The sequence below is a fragment of the Cupressus sempervirens genome, chromosome 7 (genome assembly GCF_028749045.1).
Source record: "Cupressus sempervirens isolate cs-2001-9-10 chromosome 7, ASM2874904v1, whole genome shotgun sequence".
NCBI classification, from domain to species: domain Eukaryota; kingdom Viridiplantae; phylum Streptophyta; class Pinopsida; order Cupressales; family Cupressaceae; genus Cupressus; species Cupressus sempervirens.
The window spans coordinates 201,982,302-202,006,568 of NC_143124.1; the positions used below are offsets into that span (position 1 = coordinate 201,982,302).

Genomic DNA, 24,267 nt, shown 5'->3' on the forward strand with positions numbered 1-24,267 from the left:
TTCCACCAGATCTAGAAATGTAATCATCACCTTCATTGATTAAGTTTTGAGCCCATTTAGGTTTACGTTTAGTTGTAATGGAATTATCACTAGAGGAAGAATCATTAGTAATAAAAGTATCATTAGTATCTACTTGAATATCATGAGGTGTAGGTGCAAAAATAATAGGTGGTACTTGATTTGAAGGATTAAGAGGAGGAGTAAGGTTGAGAGAAGGAGGTTGGTCCTCCACTAGCACAATTTTAATGCCACTGAATTCTGCATCATGTGTAGTAGAGCAATCATGGACTCCATTTTCTGCAATACAAACATCTCTAGCAACTTGAACTTTGTTAGTAGTGGAATCATAAACACGATAACCTTTAGTGTTTTCATCATAGCCAACAAACATATAAGGAGATGACTTAGCATCTAATTTATGCCTTTTCTATTTAGGAGTATGAACATAAGCAATAGAACCAAAAATTCGTAAATGATGTAAATTAGGTTTCCTACCAGACCAAGCCTCTTCTGGAGTGATAAGCTTGAGAGCTTTGGTAGGAGTCCGATTAAGGATATAAGTTGCACAAAACATGGCTTCAGCCCAAAATTTATAATGCAGATTCTTAGCATGCAACATGCTTCTAGCCATTTCAACAGTGGTTCGATGCTTTCTTTCCGCCACACCATTTTGTTGTGGTGTATAAGGAATAGTAAGCTCATGTTTAATTCCACACGATTTCAAATAAGAATGAAAAGCATTATTCACATATTCCTTCCCATTATCAGTTCTAAGAATTTTAAGTTTAAAACCAGATTGCCTTTCAACATATAACTGAAATTCAATAAATATATCAAGAACTTGATCCTTGCTATGCAAAAAATAGATCCAAGTTCGTCTAGAAAAATCATCAACAAAGGTAAGTGCATACCGAGAACCTTGGATGGAGTTATTCTCCATGGGGCCCAAAAGATCACTATGGACAAGATGCAACTTATGAGTTTCCCACCATGATTTTCCACTTGGAAAGGGCTCCCTATGCATCTTACCACTCATACAACCTGTACAGGCAATCTTGGAAGGAATAATGTGAGGCAAGCCATCAACCATATTATACTTTTGCATGAAAGTAATATAATCGAAATTTAAATGGCCAAGTCTCTCATGCCATATATTGAAATCAATAGAAGTATGTAGTGAATATCGTGAACTAGCAAATTCATGGAATTTAAACAAATTGTCATTATCCATTTTAGCATGAGCAATCACTTTTAGAGTTTGAGGATCTATGATATAACATGTATCTTTGTAAAATTCAACTTTATAGTCTTGACATAACTGTGAAACAGAAAGCAGATTAGTTTTCAAGTCAGGTACATATAATACATTATGCAATTTACCATTAGGAATAGTAACATCACCTAATCCTTCAACTTTACAAGTCTGATTATTAGCTAACTGAATAGGAATGTTAGCAATATCAGGTTGTAAAGAATCAAAAATTTCTTTATGAGAAGTGACATGTTGTGATGCACCACTGTCAACAATCCATTCTAAAGGTCTACAAAGATTAAAGCTACAAGTAAAAGCATGACAAGGATTAAAACCAGTAGAGTTACTTTTTTTATGATTTGAGTTTTGATTATTGGTACTATTATTCATAGGTTTTTTATCATTTTGCTTTTTAAAACAGTTATTGACAATATGACCATCTTTGCCACAATAAGAACAATGAGGTTTGGAATTGGAATGATTCCTTTGATTATTAGTATTACGAGTGTTATTAGGATGATTGGTATTATTATTATATTTCGCATGAAATTTATTGTTGGAATTATTTGAATTAGTATTATATTGTTTGTGGTTATTATTATTATTAGAATGAGAATTATTATTTGAATTTCTAGACACAAATGCATGTTCAGTTGATTTAAGGGTACCAAACTGAATTAGCTTAGCTTCTTCCTGTCTTAATAAAGTTTGAAAAATAACATAAGTTAACTGAGAAGTTAAAGTAGGAATAGCAAGCTGTGCATGAATATTAGTTATAAAACTGTCTAGGAAGACACTTTTTAAGAATAAGATGAATTAAACGAATGTCCTCTAATTGAACACCTAAGGCAATAATTTGACTTTTACGAGAATCAAATTTTAACAGAAATTCATCCATACTTTTAAAATCTGCATACCTGAGATCTTCAAGTTGATCCTGCAACTGTATTTTGTGGTATTCATCTCCACTGTCATACTTGGTTTTCAAGATGGACCATGCATCATGAGCCTTAGAACAGTGAGCAATTAACACATATAAATATGGCATAATGGAAATACCAATTAACCCTAAAGCTTCTTCATTTTTAGATTTTCAAGTATCTTTCTCGTCTTGGGTAGCCGCTGAACCAGGTTCAAGAGAAGGATTAGTGGCTATTTCGAAGAGGTGTTTAAAACAAAAAATAAATGAGATATGAGTTCTCCAAGAATGATAATTAGAATAATTAAGTTTTATTTTTGGAATTAAGGTTGACATGATTAGAAAAAAAATTTCTTTTTTTTTTAAAATTCCTTAATTTGAAAATCAAATTAATTGAGAAAAAAAATCTTGTTTTTTTTATATATAAAATTAAGAATATATTTTTTTTCAATTATTTATTTGAAAGAAAACAAAAAAAATTTATAAAATGAATTTTTTTTATTTTTTTTATTTTTTTAATAACAAAATGAATAAAAAATTATGTGATATAATAAACGTTATATGGTTTTTTGTTTTTTTTAAAGAAATGAAACAAGATTTTAAAAAGTCGGTGAAAGGGCGGGCAAAGAAGGCGGAGTTTTTTTTTTAAAAATGCGCAGTGCGCATGTGGAGGATGAGAGGGGAGCAGAGCGTAGGTGACGGCTGCCGCGTGGCCAAAGCGGCGGAGGTGGTTGGTTGGTGGAAAAGGGTGGAGTTTTATGTTTTTAAAAAATGGTTCAAAGAAGATATGGATGAAGCCGCTGGCGTGGTTGCGCAGGCGGCGGTTGACGCGTGGCCTGAACGCAGGCCACGCCTTAGGGTTTACCGCTGGTGAGAAGGGGGCGGTGGAAGCGGTGGATCAGCGGTGGAAGAAAAACAAAAAATGACAGAGGTTTATGTTCGCGGCAGAGGACGCAGTGTTGGGCGCAGGTTGCGCGCGGCAGCGCTGATAGCGCGTGACGGTGCACGTGGCGGCGCTATGTGCATGCGGCGGTGCTATGTGCACGCGGCGACGCTATGTGCACGCGGCGGCGCTGGCGGCTCGCGGCGGTGTGTAGGTGGTGCGCGGGTGGCGCGTCTGCCCAAACAAATGTGAATGCGCAATTTTAAAAAAAAACAATTAAATGCAATGCATATAGATTTATAAGGATTAAAATCCTATGAAAATATCTATGTTCTATGTTTGAAATTTTCAAGAGCATATAACAAATAGATATAGAACAATATATTAGAAGTTTTTTTTAAAGAGAAGGAAAAAAAAATTGTTTTAAAGGAGTAAGAAAATTAGAGACTTATTGAAAACTTTACTCATGTAATACTTCTTGTTTTGGCGGCATGCCTTCCAAAACAAGAAAAAAAAATTGAAATTTAACAAGAAAACCCTTTGGCGGCAAGCCTTCCAAAGAGGGTTAGTAAAAAAAATATGAAACCTGCCTACACAAGATATGTTAAAAAAGAGCTAAAATCACAACACAAACTTCTTCTCTCAATAACGTCTCCAAATAAGGTGTGCTCCAATGAATGGCAACCTTCAACACAAAACTTAAAACAAGGATTAGATAGCCAAGCTCTGATACCATGTAAGAAATGATAATGTTGAGCAAGGAACGAGAAACAATCCAAGTAAGTTAAGTGTGAAACAATGTTACCATAAGATAAGCAAACTCCAAGAGCATACACCAAGATGGTTCAACAATGGAGACAAGGATTTATAAGGGGAAAGCAAAGAAAACCCCTTGTGAGTATTATGAATGAAGGCAAATGCCTAGAGAAGAGAGAGAGAGAGTGTTGGAGCAAAAGTAGCTCAATACAATAACATCAAGTGCTAAGAGTGTGAAGAAGAAAGGAGGAGCATCTCTTATATAGAGATGAGAAAGGAGTTGCATTTGTAACTCCCATTTCTATGAATGCCACATTCATAATAGGTGTGTGCAAAGTGTCACAATCCTCTTAAGGAGGATAAACTAAATAAAGAAATAAACAAGAGTTGTCCTTACATGTGGAATAAAGGACAAGCAATGACATGTCCTCCACATGTGTACAAGAGGACAAACTACATTTAGGGACCCTTGGAATATCCCAATTAATATATCCAAGGAAAGATTAACCTTTCTAATAGAAAATAACCAAGAAAACTCAAATAGGTTTATCCTACCTTGATCCTTTCATTGTGAAATATGAATAAAAAGGAGGATCTATTAGGCCCTACCCTGATTTTGTCTAAGAGGAATAAAGAAAGATGAGAAATATAAATGAATAATGAAATCACATTAAATGGGTGGTAAACCACCATTTAATTGAAGTGCTTCTAATTTAAGATGGTATAGAGATAAAGTGTCAATTTACTTGAGTTGACAATGATAATAATACTTTTGAGTGTTTGGAAAGAAAAGTTGAAAAATTGTCTTCCTTAAGGTTGTTTGATTTTAATCAAGTCTTTACAGTGGAGTAGTGTGAAGCTAGCAAGTTTTCCACAGGGGTAGTATTGAGTCAAGAAAACCAACCTATGGGGTTCTTTTTAGATAAACTTAATGAGGCTAAACATAGGTATTCCACCTATGACCTAGAATTGTATGCCATAGTCCATGCCCTAAAGAAATGGAGGTACCATTTGTTGCCCAAAGTGTTTATAGTCTACATTGATGATCACACACTTAACTATTTGAATAGACAAGAAAAGTTGAATAAAAAATATCTCAAAAGTGTTGAACAATTGCAAACCTATACCTTTGCCATTAAAGACAAAAAGGGTGCTACTAATAAGGTGGTAAATTCCTTAAGTAGGAGAGTACTCAGTATTTAGGAGATGCATTTACAAAACATAGGGTTGGATTCCTTAAAATACTTGTATAGGGAAGATAAAGACTTTGCTGAGACATATTATTTTTTCTTTGTTTATTATTGGCTATCATGTTGATTATTCTAATTGTAGTTTTTGGATGGATTGTTTCTTAAAGGGCACTTACTTTGTATGCCTCAATGCTCCATGAGTGAAAATAGAATCAAATAAAAACATCTTGGAAGTCTTGGTGGACATTTTGGTCTTGACAAGACCTTGGAATAGGTGTAAAATTATGTTATTGGCCTAATATTCAAAGTGATGTTAGGAAGATTGTAAAAAAATATTCTATTTGTCAAAGAGAAAAAGGTACTTCATCTAAACAAGGGCTCTATCAACCTTTGGCTATACCTACAAGACCTTGGGAATACCTTAGCATGTACTTTGTTCTAGGCTTGCCCAAAACATCTAAAGGATTTGAAAATTGGTATGTGGTAGGGAATAAATTCAACAAAATGGCAGATTTCATTCTATGCAAGTGCACCAATGAGGCCTCATACATTGAAATATTGTTCTTTAAGGAGATTGTTAGAATTCATTGTCTTCCTCTTAGAATTGTTAGTGATGGGGACTCCAAATTTGTAGGTCATTTTTGGAAAATCTTATGAAAAAATATGGGAATTAATCTCTCTTTCTCATGATCATATCATCCATAGTTTGATGAAAAAATTGAGGTTGTCAATAGGTTATTAGGCAAGTTGCTCAGGTGTTTCACCAAGCAACATGAACTATCATGGGATTTGGTAATAGGTCAAGCTAAGTATGCTTATAATAAATTGATTAACAAAAGTATTAATAATAATCCATTTGAATTTGTGTATGGATGTCATCCCAGAGGGATAATGTAGCTCAAAATGGATAAAATAAGTGCACAAGGTAAAATGTTAGTAGAGAATACGAAGGAGGTACGTGGACATGACATGAAGAACTTGCAATAGAGCACACAAAAGTATAAGGCTCAATCAGATCAAACTATAAGGGAAGCACACTTCAAAGTGGGTGATTTAGTGATGGCATATCTAAGAAAAGAAAGATTACTAAAGGGTTAATGTACTAAATTTCTCAAGAAGAAGATTGGACCACTCAAGGTAGTGCATAAGTTTGGATAATGCATATAAGGTGGAATTTTTCCCCATCTTGAGCATTTCACCCATCTTGAACAATGGTGATTTTTATCCATTCAAGGGCACTGTGGCATATGTAGGGTAGAGAGATACTTTGATATAAGAAGAATTATATTGGGTCAAAGACCTTTCTCCTATCCAACCTTTGTAGTTGGAGTGTATCGTATCACTAAATAGACAAGGAAATGAATCTATAAAGAAAATTCATTGAAGTGGCCTACACTCCCTAAATTAAAGGTCATTTGGATGGCTAAAGTAGATATCCTCAAGCATGGAGCTATTGTCCAAGCCTTATCAACTCAAGAGAATTGAGGTTTTACCTACCCCACAAGTATGGTGCAAGAGAACCTCCAATTATTGTGATGTCTTGTTAAGGATTTGTAATAAGGTCTAAAGGTGTCAAATCATGTTGGGTTGAACCTAATTATATCCATTTTACTTGAGAACCCTAAATGAGGCTTTAGTCAACTTTTGGATTAAAAGCCACCAAGTGGCTCAATATTGTAAACAATGCTTAAACAATTCTTAGGCATGATCAATTTTTTTATGATGTACAAAACCACTCAATGGTGACTTTGAGCACACATGATGTAAAATTATAATGTTGCAACTATCGCAACAATGTCGTAAAAATGTCAGACCCAAAAATAATTTATGATTGAGTGCAACAATTCCAAGACCAAATAAAATGATTTGGAAACAAAATTTGAAGTTTTTTTTATCAATTGAGGTAGTACAAACAATTTTGTGCAGTTATAGTTAACGATTCTTCCTCTGTTTTCATATTTTCTTGTTAGTTTTTGTATTGTAGGTATTGTTTTTTTTATTGATCTAGCTTTGCATTCAATTTGGTCTTCAAACTTAGTGAATTATCTCACTAAGGAGCTTTTTTTAAAGTGTTGAAGTTGAATGTATAGAGAGAGTCATAGTTTTGAAGCTCATTAAGTTTAAAACTTGTACAAACTCAGGGTTAGGAGAAAAAATGGCCATATCCTAGCATTCCACTATTAGAATCTTAATATCTTACTTGGAATACTAGGATAGACTATACAGTATGTTTCCATTTCAAATTTGGAGTTTTGAACTTCGATCTAGTAATTGTAAAGTGATGCCCTAGGCTAATCACTAGGATGTGGTGAGGCAAGAAATTGAGGAAGAAGATTAATAGAATTGCAAGGAGGATTAAATGGTGGAACCTAATACTTAGGGTTCCTTGAGAAGGAAAAAATCTATTTGAATGCCCAAAACTTGAGGTGAGTCAATTGGTGAAGTATTTTAGAGTTAACTTGCAAAGTTGGTCTTAGTTTGCAAACTAGGCCTAATCTTGCTCAATCTGGGTTAGGAGGTTTATGAGAAAAACCTAGTTTTTTCCTCAATATTGTTTAGTATCTCCAAAAAAGTGTTCAAATCTACCATTTGACTTGGGGTTTGTTTAGAAGCAAACATAAAGAAAGTCACAATAATCAATTAGGAGGGCTAGTTGTATTAGGTCTCTTTTAGGCCTTACTCCAACAAATTAGATTGTAGGTTTTCTTGGGAAAGAAACAAAGTATTAGTAGTTACATGTTGAGCCTAAAAAACCTCTCATATCATTCATACTCCATGAAAATTTCTAATTTGATTAGATCCTAGTTGGTAGAGATATTGTGGAGAGGTAATCATTGGAAAGGATTAGGAGTCAAGACTAGTTTGGTTGGGGAGTTTGTAACTCAACCAAGAATTGTTAGATTCTCTTATCACATACATTGGGAATGTGGAGGGAAAGTTCAAAGTGAGGTTTGGGGAATGATACTTGTGTATTGACCATTGGATGGTTATTAGGACCTTGAAAAACTAGGTTAGTGGTTAGTTTGATTAAACCACAAACCCCTATGGATCAAGAAGAATACATACCAATTTTACCTTAGTTGAGAATAAGGGGGAACCATTTGGACACCTCAATAGGGGGAGCATGTCAATAGCCTCACTACAGTCTCTAAGAAGATTAAGATCAATACAAGCCTCCTTTAGTATGGAAAAGGTTCTCTTATGTGAGTGAGGGATATTAAATTTATCAACTAGCTCTTGCCATTCTATAATTTTTTCATCAAAGATGATGTTATTGAATTTTTTGATACCATTTTTGGACCAATACTCGATAGAGAAACCTTGGATAAGGTATAGGGACTTCTCCTTTCTTTAAAGATTTAACTATATTATTTTTTATCCACAGATATTAAGTTCTTGATCCATCAACCCATTTATTGAGGTCGACTATCTAATGTGTTCCCAATCTTTTTAGATATCTTGAAAAACCAGGGAGACTTCAACTTTGAGTTTCCATTTACTAGAGAGAAGGTCATTGACGTGTAATCCTTTCCAAGATTTTGTAGTAAAGGGTACTCCCTAGCGACATTTCTAATTAGTATCTTCCAAGGCTCATTCCCCTAAGTGGCCTTAGCAATCCATTTAACAACCACGGATATACCTTTCAATGTCATCTCTTTCAACCAAAGTCCACTCATCTCTTTCCTTCTAACACACCATTCTTATTTAAGAACATGTCTTTTTTTTTTTCTCCTTTTCCACCAGATAGAGGAAATCCATGATTTCCTTTTAAAAATAAGTGTTGTTGGCTTGGTTGAATGCCAAGAAGAGGAGCAGTATACATTATATGTTGATAGAAATTATTGGCAAACTTGCATTTTTCATGCCAAAGACAAATACCTATTTTTCCACTTGGAAAGCTTCTTGTCAATCTTATTTCTAACCCAATCCCACATTGCAATAAGATTAGGATGGACCAAAGTAGTAATTCCTAGGCATCTTACCTGGTGATTTGGACCCCCAAAAAATAACAAATCTATCACACTAGAAAACAGAGTGCTCATCCCAACCTAATATAGAATATTTGAAGGTATCTATCTAGGAAATAATATTACCACTATTTTTTTAGATAGTTCGATTATCATAGCTATATTATTTGCATGTTAGATGTTGGTTATTTCCTTCTGGTTGAGATGCAGAATCCCTTTGACCTTAGAGTCATCTCTAAGTATATAGAACAAGGAGTTTGTACAAATGAAAAATAGTGCAGGGACTAAAGGGAAACCATGTCTAATAGATTTGGAAAGGATAAATGAGTTACACATAACAACATTAATCTCCACCAAAGTTATGGCATCAATCATGAGGGGAAAACCTATTTTGTTAAAAAAATGAGGGAACCCTAGTCCTTCCATCATCACCATGATATGCTATCATATATCTTTCCATAATCAATAAAAAACATACAAGCCCATTGGCCTAAACTTCTACCCTAGTCCGTAGCCTCCCAAAAAGTAATTAAATTTTCCATAACATATCTTGCTTTAATAAAACTAGTTTATATAGAGATGATTGTTTTGGGTAAGATGTCTTCTAGTCTTAATGCAAGTATCTTGGAAAGAATCTTCTCAAACACATTGAGTGGAGTAATAGGCCTCTAATTCTTGATCAAGGCTTTATGTCCTTCCTTGGTAATAAGTTTAATAAGTCTCAAGTTAGTAACAAGACCATGAGATCTTGACTCTATAGCTTCATCATACATAGCAACATAAGATCTTGCCAGATCCATTCAAGTTAGCACTATAGAATTCTATGAGAAGCCCATCAAGCCCAAAAGCCTTCTCATTGCCTATCTTCAAAACTACATTAGTAATTTCTTCTCTAGATAGATGTTGGTCAAGCATCTCACTATCTACCCTATCCATCTTCTTCAAAACTTTGAGTAGAATTTGGAAAAGCATGAAGGATATTCCTCTATTCCTTAATGTCCTTACAATCTTCCCAAATTTATACATTCAGTCTTGTCTTTGACTTCCTTATACTTCTATTAGTTTCTTCCTATATGGTCATGGCCATTTGGGTATTAGGCCTAACAAAAAAAAAAGGGTAGCCAGATTCTTATCTGTATCTTGCTCTCTTCCATCTCCTTCTTCACTGCTTGTCCTACATTCGAACTTGGCTCCTGTTCAAATAGGTACTTCATTGTTGAGGGCTTGCTTCAAGGATCTAGATTGTTTGAGCCATGTCAATGGTTTGCTTTGCAAAGAGAAGCCTTCTTTGGTACCTAGAGAGTTAGTTTCCATGGCAAAATAGACTGACGACCCAAGCACATTAACACTATCTAAAAATAGTAATAAAGGGCAGAGTAATGGAGGATGGTCTTCCCCTAGTGGGGAAAGCCTCCCCACTTTCAACCCTAGAGTTCAACCGTAGAGCCCTCAAGGTTTTCCTTCTTTCTCTATCCTTGGCATATTGACAAAGTACCTAATTAGCACGATATTAATGCATTTTGTTTTTTTGATGAATAGTCCTTTTCTATTAATAAAAATATACTAAGAATACAATAAAATGTATTAATATTAACAATGTCGCAATACATTTTATTTTTAACTTAACAACCATACATGGATTCACTAAATTAACTCAACTTGATGTCTTGCAACATAACAATATCCAACCAATAAATGTAGTGCATTTTTTTTTATCATGTTAATTAATTTGATAGGCTTGACTTATTTTTATTTAGTTGAAAATGACATCTAATGGAATTTGTATGAGCTTCTATTTAGTCTCTATAAGTTCTATAGTGTTAAGTAATATTTATAGATTAGTTATTAATTTCTCAATAATTTCAACATTTCATAAGTAAGCATTGTTTATGTGCATGACATGTTGTATGTGCAAAATAAAAAAAGGCATGGCTTAGCAAAGACTAATGATTTTTTTTTCCCTCCCCATTAAACTATTTTTTTGCCTTTTATATAATATCAACATTTTCGTCCTATTAGAAACATGTGACAAATTCAATACAACATAAATTAATAATAAATAATAATATTTTATTATAATTTGAGAGTGTCTAAAAATGACATATGCAATAATGCAAGAATTTTGATTTGATAATACTTATAAAATAGTCTAATAAATATTTTCATATTCTATATGAAGACTAAACATATTCATCCATTTATTCATAAATATTTTCATATTCTATTAATCTACATTGAAAAAACTAAACGAATTCATCAATTCATTCATAACATAATTTAAAATGAATTTCTTATACTAAATAAATCATCTATAAAATTTTAAATATATTTTACCATTATTATAAAATTCATATATATATATATATATATATATAATTTTTTTTTTTCCAATTTTAAATGACTTCTAAAGCAACCTGAAATAACTTTCACATAGTAAGAAATTATCTCATAAAAGTTTTATTATATGAGTGACCAATTCAAAATGCAACTACTATAAACTCGGAATCCACGAGTTATCAATCCATTTTTTCTGAGTGGAAGCCCTAACTTACACTCATACCGAACACCATGTTGTGCCGCGACCTGTGTGCTGTTGCAGCAGCTTCCATCTTCTCCACTTTATACCTGAAGTTGTTTTCTATCCACCCATATCATGTTTATTACAATGCTTTCACAACAGAAGCTCATTCACAGAGCCTCTTTTCATAGTTTGCCTCCTCCAAACTCAACATGTCTGAGGTCGAGATCACTCGGGCTTTGAAGTCAGCCCCCAATCTGCAGAACCTTCGAACTCTTGACAACGTAGAGAAGATCATTCATTCGTTAATGAACCACGGTTGTACTGGATCTGAAGCTGCCAATATATTAAGGAAACAGTACCAGCTTATCGCTTCTACAGAAATAATATTGGAGCAAAAGCTCAAACTAATGGAAGATTTCGGTTTTCTGGGCGGAGATCTGGCCAAACTAATGACGAAAAATTCATCCTTTTTGCGCAATAGCCTCAAGAGCAACATTCTTCCAACGATGGAGTTTCTGAAGAATGCATTTCAGTCCCAGGATGTGCTTCGGAAAGCCCTTTTTAAGAAGACCAAGACTTCTGTGTTGTAGCTTGGAGAACACCCTGAAGACCTCGCTTGCTTTCTGGGAAGAATGGGGTTTTTCTGGGACGGAGCTCGCAAGCTTCTTACAGGTATACCCAGAGGTTCTCATACGAACATCTCTAATGCCCGCACAAGTGAATCTCATCAACAAGATTTGCGCCGGCAAAATGAGCAAACGTTACAAATATATTGTGAGTAAGGTGGCTATGAGGCGCGTGGAAACGCTAGAGGCCAAGATAGAGAATCTCAAACTCTGCGGGCTCATGGCTTAAGAAACCTGGCAACTCCTGGAAGCGAATCCTAAAATCTTCACTCTGTCTAAGGAAAATGTTAAGGAAACAATGAATATTTTAGTTAATAACATGCAGTTCCCGGCAAATTATGTACTGAAGGACCCTAGGATATTAACAGTCAGTTTGGCGAAGACTTTGAGGCCCAAGTTTCTCGTTTGCGAGAAAATCAAAACCACTAGTGACTCCAACCGTTCTTTTTCGACGGTATCGGCGATGCCAGAGGCAAAGTTTATTAGCAAGATTATAAAAGAGCACTCTGAATCTAAAGCACAGTGGACAATTTATGAAAATGCCGTCCCTAGTGCCTCCAAGCGCACCAAGGGCTGAAAGAACACATAATCCTGGATGGAGAAATAGAGAGGCAGTAGTCATAAGGCACACGAAAAGAACTGATCTAGTCGCTCTTCAAGTAAGGTAAGCAATGCAGACATTAAATATTTTAAGTGAGCTGATTGCGATCGTCACTGTCATTAAGTTTGATATAATTGGTGAATATTTAATGCAAAGATGTTTTGATAAATCTGAAAATTATCTTAGAAAATTTCTTGTTATGTTCCAAATGGGAACCATGCTAGTGCAAGGATTGAACAATCCATTCATAATATTTAGAAAACAAGTTTCATAGCCCCCAAATGTTTATACAGAGGTTGTAATTATGGGTTTGATGTAGCAACATTTACAACACCGAAGTGAGTTCTTCAATAATATATGATGATGAAACCAGGAAACCAAAACAGTAGGGTTTTGCATTTGCTGTGAAGTTCATCAACAATAACATCACAAAAAATAAATAGGTGGAAGTCAGCTAATAAATAGTTTAAAGCAGAATTTTTGGACTGAGCCTGATCAGGTCAATTTCAGGCTCTAGTACAATAAATTTAAAAATTGTATTTTTGGAGAAGTTAGAGTTTCATTGTTTCCAATTCCAGATCTTCAGCTCCTCACTATTTAAACTGCAAGGAACACAATGCTGTGTTACACCTAGCAGAAAACACTCACGATTTAATGAAGTTGAGAAAATCCATAGATTAAGCAAGTTGCCAAGGGTTAAAAAATTTAAAGAAACTGCTGCTAAATAAATGAACGATGAAAATGATGATGAGTTTCTTAGGTTTTCGTGTTAAGTGTTTTCAATAATGATTTTGACTTTTTAAAACAAGGTGGTCCAAGATTAATTGAGCTTGAGAAATATTCTACCAAAAACAGAGAAATGTAGAAGAGTGCAGGTTTCTGTCAAAATTCATGAGTTGATTGAGTGAATGCAACAAATGCATGTCCTCAGGTCTTTGCGAGCTGAAAGTTGATTTCAAGTTTTAACTTTTTGTAAGTTAACCACAAATGCGTCATCTCTCAAAACCATGTTTTTAACAGTGTTACCCTAAATTTGTGACAGGCTGACTCTGATGGGTTTCAGAGGTGAATTTTCTCACGCTTTCTGGATGGCAGTAAAAATAATATAGAAACAATGAAAGGTTACAAGAGTTGCAATTTATCATTTATGTAAATGGTATGAGTAAAACAAGCTCAAATTCATGCAGAGTTGATGCAGGGACATCCATGTGGAGGGAGCTGTGCAGAGTTTTTAATAACCACTCACTCCTACATTACAACTTTGACTGTATATTTAGCATGGGAAATGAAAGTGGTAGGGTAAAGCAGCATGGGAGTAAGTGATATTCATTTTTTTCGGCATTCGTAGCAAGGGCAGATTTTGGGGAAAATTTTGAAGTTCTTTTTGCGAGAATTTGAAGGGTTGTTTCTGCAACTCTGCTGTCCATTTTCTTTTACTTTGTTGTTATATATTTTAGATTTGTATGTGTTTTGAGTTTTGATTGAGACATATGAGAAAGGGGGTTCCACACTCCTTGCAAGAGTTATACTGGTGTTCAAGATTTGTATCAAAGACAGCAAATCTTAGCATTTTGTATCAGAGACATCAATTCTTACTATGTCTTTACCCTGTCTTTGGCATCTTGAATGAAAATTATACCATTAATTAGGGCGTTTCATATCAACAAATCCAGAAATCAGGCACTTGTGAATGGCCTACAAACCATGCATGCAAGATGCTACAATTCTCACTGTTAATTGTTGATCATAGAATATACTACCACTCTTTCATGTCATGTAGTGGGATTCTGCCAACAGTCAGTTTGGTGAAGATTTTGATGTAGGAGCATCCTAGGCTTTCTTGTGATCCTGATGTTGGGGGTATTTGGCTTTGGAGTTGTGGACTCAGTCACCAAAGGAGTGGTGCTTGGTTGTTGTTAAAAGTAGTGTTAGCCGAGGTACTCGGTCATTGAAGGGGCTCAATCGCTAAAGAGCTTGGTAGATACTGTTGCTCGGCACTTGCTGTTGTGCTCGACATGTATTGGTTGCTCGTCATGTGTTGGCTGCTTGGCATGTGTTGGTTACTCGACAATGCTTGGGAATTTGTTGACACTCGGCAATGTGTTGGTGCGGACTGGAGTTCTTGGTGCATTTGGCATGTGATTGTGATGTGGATCGATTTGAGAGTTTGTGTAGACCTATGAGTGGTCTTGTTTATCTTTTCTATGTGCTTTTAATATGTGTTGTAAAACGTGGGGCTTGTCCTAAGTATTTTTGTGTAGTTATTGCGTGTTAACTTCGGGTTAATGCGAGGGTTAACATTTTGTATTTAATGTTTGTTGTGAGCCAACTTGTGGCTTAAATATGCATTTAATGCAAGGGGTTTTATTTAATTTGAAATTGCTAGGCTGACATGTGGCTTAGTTGGGTATAAGTAAGGAGTCTTGTGGAGTCTTTAAATATGATCATCTAGCTTGGAGAAGGAGATGAAGTGGTGGAGAAAACTTTGAAGAGCTAGTCGCTGTGGCTTGGAAAACAAGGAGATTACTTGGTGGGCTTGTGAGCACAAGTTGAGATCTTCCTTGGAGGTTTCTACCAGAGTGCAAATCTGGACTAGTTGGGATTAGTGTTGTGAGTTGGATCTTGTGGGATCTTGTAGAACTGTTATTGTATTTGCTATTATATTTGGCCCTAACCCAGAAGGCCTTACAGCCGGGCATATTGCATGTGAACAGTTATTTTATAAATAAAGTGTTGTGATTTGGTATTAGAGCTTGCATTGTTGTTATCTTGTGTTGTGTTTCCACTGTGTGGTTATTGTTGGGGGCTAGGACATCTCCTTTGGGGATTCTTCTACCTTGCACTGCATCAGGTGGTATCAGAGCAAAGGTTGTTCCTGAGTGTGTAGATAGATCACCGAAGCTGAGGTAGTTTGCACTAGGATCATGGGTCGGAGAAGGTTGATTTGGTGGAGCCAATTGATCTTCTTGATTTGTGGATCTATTGCTTAGGGTTTGCGAAAATCTTGGAAGATGCCTCCAAGAAGATTGGACCCTAGGGCGATTGATGATCTTTGTGATGCTGTGGAAGAATGAATCTTAGAGAAGATGAGAGCAGAGTTCAAATCTGAGATTGCATTGATGAAGAGTGACATGATTGCTGAAATCGTGAGTGCTTTAGGTGGCGTACCTAGGCATGTGGGTACTGAAGGTAGTTATGAGGAAGTTGCCGAAGACTTTGAAGTTGTCAGATTGAGTGGTGAGGACAAAACTGATCGTGTGGAGAGACCTATTGGAATTAGGGCTGGTCAGTTTGCTCGACTTGGATCTCAGTTGAAGCTGAAGCATAAGATGGAGGTTTCTAATTTCTTAGGTACTTCGAATCTTGAATATTTGATTGATTGGATTGGCGAATTGGAAGACTACTTTGAGCTTGAGGATAGTGAGGATCCACTCAGAGTGAGGTTGGCACAAAGTTGAAGGGACATGGTGCAAGGAACTGCAAAGTGACAGAGAGGAGGAAGGTGAAATGGAGATCTCTAGATGGAGATTGATGGTGACTAAATTGAAGGCTAAATTCATTCCTACTGATTATGAACTTGAATTGTTTAAGAAGTTGTAGAATTTGAAATAGAAGGATATGACTGTGAAGGATTATACCGAGGAGTTCTACAAGTTGACTATTCGGTTTGGGCACAAAGAATTGTCAAAGGAGAAGGTAGCTCAATACATTAATGGTTTAAGATGCAATATTCAGGATCGGGTTGGTATGCTGAATATTTCTTCGGTGGAGGATGCTTATCAATATTCTTTGAGAGCAGAAAAGAAGTTGAAGAGGAAACATCAAGGTAATCCTTGAGGAAAGGAGAAGCAGAATAGCTTGGCACAAGCTAAACCGAGTGCAGAAGGTGAACCAAAACCTGTTGATTAGAAAAGGAGGACAGATGGAGGTGTGTTCAAAAGTAATTGTTTCAAATGTGGCAAACATAGATCTTTTGAATGTCCGATTGGTAGGACAACTGTTGTTGTGAATGAGGTTGAAGTCTAGGACAGTCAGCTTGTGCAAGGAGAGAATTTGCTGGCTCGGCGAGTATTGGTGGGTCAGAGAAAGATTGGATTCTTGTCAGAGGACTAGTTTGTTCAGGACTTGTTGTAAGTCTGGTGGCAAAGTCTGTAAGGTGATTGTGGATAGTGGTAGTACTGATAACCTTGTTGTTGAGGAGATGGTTCAAAAACTTGGCTTGAAGAGAGTGAGACATCCTTATCCTTATAGGATTCGTTGGTTGCAAGGTGAGCATGTTTTGAAAGTGAGGGAGCACTGCCTTATTAATTTCCAGATTGGGCAGTATAAGGATCAAGTGTTGTATGATATTTTGGATATGAATAGTTGTCATGTGTTACTTGGTAGACCTTGGCAGTATGATTGTAGGGCTTTGCATGATTGTGTCAGGAATGTGTTTACTATTGAGAAAGGTGGCAGGAAGTTTTCCTTGAGTCCTTTGCAGAATGAAGAGCTCAGTAGGAGGAACTTGAGTATTGGCAGCCGAGTTAAGTTGGCAGATTCTGAGAGGTTGGAGATAAACATACAAAGCAGACCTATAGAACACCTGTGATGGATATGAAGAAGAAGAAGAAAAACAAGGGAAAGAGTGCAAATTGAAGACTTAGAGGACATGTATGTGAAGAACTAGTTTGGGATTTATGTGCTGAATCCTAGAAGATGTTTTTCTAGCTTCTAGAACCTCTTTTCGAACTTGGAGTGTCTGATGCAGGAGCAACCTAGGCCTTCTTGTGATCTTGCATGTTGGGGGTAATTGGCTTTGGAGTTGTGGACTTGGTCACCAAACGAGTGGTGCTCGATCATTGTTAAAAGTAGTATTAGCCGAGCTACTTGGTCTTTGAAGGGGTTCGGTTGCTGAAGAGCTCGACAAATACTGTTGCTCGGCACTTGCTGTTGTGATTGACATGTGTTGGCTGCTCGGCATGTGTTGGTTACTCGACAATGCTTGGGAGTTTGTTGACACTCGACAGTGTGTTGGTGCCAACTGGAGTTCTTGGTGCATTTGGCATGTGATCGTGATGTAGATCGATCAGAGAGTTTGTGTGAACTTATGAGTGGTCTTGGTTATCTCTTCTATGTGCATTTAATATGTGTTGTAAACTTGAGGCTTATCCTAAGTATTTTTGTGTAGTTATTGCATGTTAACGTGAGGGTTAACATTTTGTATTTAATGTTTGTTGTGAGCTGACTTGTGGCTTAAATATGCATTTAATGCAAGGGATTTTATTTAATTTGTAATTGCTAGGCCGACTCATGGCTTAGTTGGGTATAAGTAAGGAGTCTTGTGGGTATAAGATATGATCATCCAACTTGGAGAAGGAGATGAAGTGGAGGAGCAAACTTTGAAGAGCTAGTAGCTGTGGCTTGGAAAACAAGGAGATTGCTTGGTGGGCTTGCAAGCACAAGTTGAGATCTTCCTTGGAGGTTTCTACTAGAGTGCAGATCTGGACTAGCTGGGATTAGTGTTGTGAGTTGGATCTTGTGGGATCTTGCAGAACTGTTATTGTATTTGGCCCTAACCCGGAAGGCCTTACAGTCGGGCATATTGTTAAACAGTTATTTTATAAATAAAGAGTTGTGATTTGGTATCAGATTTTGCATTGTTGTTGTCTTGTGTTGTGTTTTCGCTGTGTGGTTATTGCTGGGGGCTAGGACATCTCCTCTGGGGATTCTCTTGCCTTGCATTGCATTAGACTTTGAGGCCTAGGTTTCTGGTGTGGGGGAAAATCAAAACCACCAGTGACGTGAATCCTTCTCTCTCAACGGTATTGCTGATGACAGAGGCAAAGTTTGTTAACAATATTATAAAAATGCATCTCGAATCTGAAGCATTGTGGACAATATATGAAAATGCCGTCTCTAATGCCTCCAATCTTACAAAGAGCTAAGCGAAAATATAATTGTGGATGGAGAAACTGAGAACCAATACTCATAAGCCACAACGAAAGAACTGATCTAGTTGCTCTTCAAGCAAGGAATGCAACATAGACATTAAATAATTTAGGTGAGCTGATTGTGAACACCGCAGTCATTAAGTTTTATATAATTGGTAAGTATTTAATGCAAAGATGTTTTATTACAGCTGAAAATTATCTTAGAAATTTTAGTGTAATGTTCCAAATGGGAACTAAGCTAGTGCAAGGAGTGAACAGTCCATTCATAAAACACGTATCTGAGTCCCTAAATGTTTACAGACATTGTAATTATGAGTTTGATGTAGTAACATTTACAACACTGAAGTCGGTTCTTCAAGACTACATGATGATGAAACCGGTAAACCAAAACAGTAGGGTTTTGCATTTGCAGCGGAAGTTCATTAACAATTATATCACAAAACATTATAAGTTGAAGTCAACTAATAAATGGTTTGAAGCAGAATTTTGGGTGAGCCTGATCAGGCACTGGCCAGATAAATTAAAACATTCTATGTTTAGAGAAATTGGAGTTTTATTGTTTCCAATTCTAAATCTGCAACTCCCCACTCTTTAAATTTCAATGATCAGGTTGCTGTGTTACGTGTAGCAGAAATTGCTCATGATTTAATGAATTTGAGAAAATTCATAAATTAAACAAGTTGCTGAGGGTTTAAAAATTTAAAAAATCTGCTGCTAAATAAATGAACGCTAAAAATGATGACTAGTTTCTTAATTATTAGTGTTAAGGGCTTTCAATACTGATTTTGACTTTTTGAAACAATGTGGTCCAAGATTGATTAAGCTGTAAAAAATTTCTACCAACAATACTGAAATGTAGAAGAGTGCAGGTTTCTGTCAAAATATAGTGAAGGCAACTAATGCGTGTGATCTTAGGTCTTTGAGATTTGAAAGTTAAACTCAGGTTTTAGCTTCTTACAAGTCTACCACAGATGCATCATCTCTCAAAATCATGTTTTTTAACAGTGTTACCTAGATTTTAAAGGCAGGCTTGAGGCTGATGGGTTTTGGAGGTGAATTTTCTTTGAGAATCTTTGGATGGCAAAAAAAACAATATAAACTATAAAACATTGATATTTGAAACTTGAAGCACAAAAGTTTGTAAAATAGTTGTAAAAATATCTAATTTTCTTAGAGAAATTAGAGTTTTATTGTTTCCAATTCCAAATCTTCAACTTCTCACAATTTAAATTTCAATGAACAGGTTGCTGTGTTTCACGTAGTAGAAATTGCTCTTAATTTATCATTTAATGAATTTGAGAAAACTTATAAATTAAACAAGTTGCCGAGGGTTTACAAATTTAAAGAAACTGCTGCTAAATAAATGAATGCTGAAAATGATGACGAGTTTCTTAAGTTTTAGTGTTAAGGGTTTTCAATAATGATTTTGACTTTTTGAAACAAGGCAGTCCAAGATTGATTGAGCTTTAGACAATTTCGACCAAAAACACAGAAATGTAGAAGAGTGCAGGTTTTCGTCAAAATATATTAGTTGAGTAAAGGCAACAAATGCATGATTTGAAAGTTGATCTCAGATTTTAGCTTTTTGCAAGTTTACCACATATACATCATCTCTCAAAATCATGTTTTTAACTGTGGTACCTAGATTTTAAGGCAGTCTGATGCTGATAGATTTCCAAGGTGAATTTTTCTTGAGAATCTTTGGATGGCAATGAAAATAATGTATAAACTATAAAAGGGTTGATAATTGAAACTTGAAGCACAAAAGATTGCAAAGTAGTTGTAATTTATCATTTATGTAAATGATACGAGTAAAAGAAATGAAATTCAGGCGGAGTTGATGCGGGAACATCCACATTGAGGGAGGCTGGCAGAGTTTGTTTAATAACAATTCACTCGTACAATACAACTTTTTCTCTATATTTAGCATGGGATTGAAAGTGGTGGTATAACACAAGAGGGGGGGTAAGTGAATTTTGTTTCCGCATTGGTAGATTGTTTTCTAGGACTTATTTTAATATGTGGGGAGATTGAAGGGGCAGGTTTTGGGAGAAATCTTGAAGTTCTTTTTTTAGGGGCGGGAGGTAGTGGTGGTGGTGAAGGATTTTTGCTTTATTGCAGGTCTGGTATGTTTGTTTTGTGGGAATTGTATTTTGTTGCAGGTCTATGAAAGATCAAAATTATATGAGAATGTTGTAATTCCAAGTCAATAGACTCTCGCCATTTTTTTAGTGCAAATTTTGGGAGAAATTTTGAAGTTTTTTCTTTAGGGGTGGGGGGTAGTGGTGGTGGTAAAAGATTTTTTCTTTATTGCAGGTCTGGTATGTCTGTTTTGGGGGAATGGTATTTTGTTGCAGGTCTATGAAAGATCAAAACTAGACGAGAATGTTGTAATGCCAAGTCAATAGGCTCTCGCCATTTTTTAGTGCAAATTTGTTGCGTGTTTCAATAAGAATTTCTGCTGTCCATTTCTGTCTATTTTGCTATTCTATTATTCAGGTTTACATGTGTTTTGAGTGTTAATTGAGACAGCTGAGAAATAGGGTCCTTGCATAAAAAGCTATACTGCTGTTCAACACTTGTATCAGGGACAGAAAATCTCAGCATTTTGTATCAGAGACGGGAATTCTTACTTGTCTTTACCCCATCTTCAGCATCTTGAATGAAAATTGTACCATTAACCAGGGTGTTTCATATCAAATTATCCCAGATATCCTGCACTTGTGAATGACATAAAAACCACGGAAGACAAGATGCTACAATTCCAACTGTTAACACATCTACTGATGTAGTGATCATATAATAAACTACCACTCTACCATGTTAGGTGGTTGGCATCTGCGAACCCTCCTGGAATCTATATACAAGTGGTCTATATGCAAATATGTAATGCAGTCTTATGAATCTAATTATGAAAAGCATTTTTTTCCTGTAATTGAATAGTTCTTTACATTTTTGTGAAGATGACCTAATCACAGTCACCTTTTTTTAACATCTTGTTTGTCTCACTATCATCAAGGAGTGTAAGATACATTTAATTTAATCCATCAGCACAGAACAAAAAGATAAACTGCTATACTTCAAAATAGACCTATCAATGCAAAAAAAATATAAACATACAAGATATATTAACAACACCACAAAAAACCAGCTTTGTTGTAGCTTACTGCAAGCTTTCAACATGCACTTCCATGCATAGCGGCAACAAAGCTTGGGAAATTATCTTCATTTGAAAATAATTGATTTCAATTCAGTTACTTAAGAAATCCCTAAATTTGTTTGTGCCAAGCAGTTGATAGGTTGTGGTTTTTTAAGAGTGAGAGGAATTGTGATCACACAGTTATAATGCTAGGGAAGAAGATTTTGATTCATAATTTGATAAGTAGGAGATGTTTGCACAGCTAGTCAAATTGTGATATTGCTATCAGGATTTTAACTGCGTAGTTTTTAGTCAAGCTCATTGACCCATGTTTCATGAGTAGTGATTCACATGAATGTATCTCTAATGAGAATAAATGGGACACTTAGCACCCATTGGATCTAGGTGATGCTCACAAAGGTGAAGCACTGGGACTTCCCGGGAGGTCACCCATCCCAGTACTACAGCTTGAGCGTGCTTAACTACAGAGTTTCCTACATAAACCCACTCTGCTTGCAACCCCATTTGAAATCTGTTACCCCATTTGAAATCTGTTAAATATCATTGCAGGTCAATGAGACTGTAACAATGCATGTTTTCAATGACCTAATAAATAAGGAAAGAATTTTCCTACAATACATAGCATAAAATATCCCAAAACTATCTGCTTGTGTGTGCTTAAATGTTGAACAGTTTCCAATAATATTAGAAGAATTGCTTGTTACCCATGTTTAGAATGTGTAGAAGATGTCTTAGAAATCATGAAAAGAATGTTGTGAGAGTGAGAGTAATCTTACTGACTTATGAGAATCTGACACCTTCACTTGATTCAACATTGTTGAGCACTGCATTCAGTTGATAATGTCTAGTATTTTAATCCTAAATAAGAGCTCCTAAAGAGTTTGAGTCCCCATCATTTGTTAAAATAGAAGACAGATTTGTGTGGATAGCATAGCTTGTGAAAATTTGTGCCATGATTTAAAAACTCGGAACAGAGTTATGGCCAACTATATAACAAATTATCAGCATTATTCTCTTCAACAACAATTATTCAAACTCTTGGGATTGCTGAATTTCATTTATTGGGGTGGCTGTTGCTGTTATCATCCCTGATATTTCTGTTAGTGGTGAATATAATATTCAAATAAGGGCCGCTTGAAGCCCAGTTTGCAGAAAGTCAAAGTGGAAGGGTAACTGAATTGTTCCAAATGAAAAATCAAAATGTTTATACTTCCATCATACTTAAAAAGGTCGATGATACTAATAGAATTGAAAGAACTTAGAAAAGTCATTTATAATTTGGAACATCATTATTTCAAGACAGTAGATAATGCTATCAGTAACCTAACCTTTAGAACATGAAGGAGAATCTTCACCTGGGAGTTCCTTAACTATTCTGATGCATCCAATAAATTGTTTTTTAGGAGTGGATAATTTAATAATCAAACCTGAATGATGATAAATCGGACATTGGCCGAGTTGAGAGTGCTTGTCAACTTTGATGGTGCCAAAGAGGTTAATGAATGCAAGCATGGATTGCCATGCACTGTTTGTAATAATCTGGGGTTTGTAAAAAAATAAATTGATTTTTCATTTTCTCTTGTGGATGCAGATTGAGGATGAAATGAAGTCAGAGATCTCCGTGCAAGTAATTGATGTTTGTAGTATGTTTTATGCAAATCTATACGTTAAATATTTCCAATATAAATCTTGACTTTCTTCCGGAAAACCTTGCTTGTGATTTTATATTGAGGGTTTCGTTAATAGTTTAGAACCTCAGACAACGATTGTATGCCAATACAATTGCAAATATGATTGGATGATTTTGAAAGCTTCAAAATTGCAGTTTAATTTTATGCTATCAAATTGTCTTTAGAATATACTTCAGGTATTCCGACATAAACATGAGCATTGATTGAACTAAGCAATTCAGTTTCCTCAAATTTTTGGAGCATTTTCGATACTATTTTTTCTGTTTAATTTTTTTAATTATAAATATTACCATTAATTGCATCTCAGCTAAAGCTATATACAAACATAACTCCAAGATAAGACGTACAAGTTCACACAAGTCTTCTCAAGATATAAAACAAACAAATGCATCGATAAGCTTGTTGCACCAATAATCAATACAACCTTTGCAAACCAAATTATATGCTACCACTTGTACATATGTGAAAATTTACTATTTGAAGTCTACTCTAAGAACCTACACTTCACCTAAGTCTATTCATATGATTACAATTGCATCAAAATTTGTGTGTTATTGTATGATTTTATTATATTGCTTTCATCATTGTGGTATTAGCTAAGTGGTTGTCATCTAGCCTATTTGAAATATCATATATCCCACCACAATTCAAGTGACTCTTAACGGTAAGTAGTCATATTCTCATTCATGCATCTATGTATTGCAACATGTAAGCCCCTACATGATTTGAGAGTTTTCCTTTGCATGTTCTGGTGCAACCCTCTAGTG

At 35.5% G+C, this 24,267-nt stretch overlaps 1 protein-coding gene across 1 annotated transcript; it reads left to right on the plus strand.

The window, feature by feature from the left end:
- Positions 1–11,544: 11,544 nt before the first annotated feature.
- On the plus strand, positions 11,545–23,628 carry LOC149546191 (uncharacterized). The gene is made up of 2 exons (XM_089791053.1): positions 11,545–12,779; positions 23,401–23,628. Exon 1 carries the CDS (start codon positions 11,699–11,701, stop codon positions 12,077–12,079), a length of 381 nt encoding a protein of 126 aa, XP_089647179.1. The 5' UTR covers positions 11,545–11,698; the 3' UTR covers positions 12,080–12,779; positions 23,401–23,628.
- The last annotated feature ends 639 nt before the right edge of the window (positions 23,629–24,267 follow it).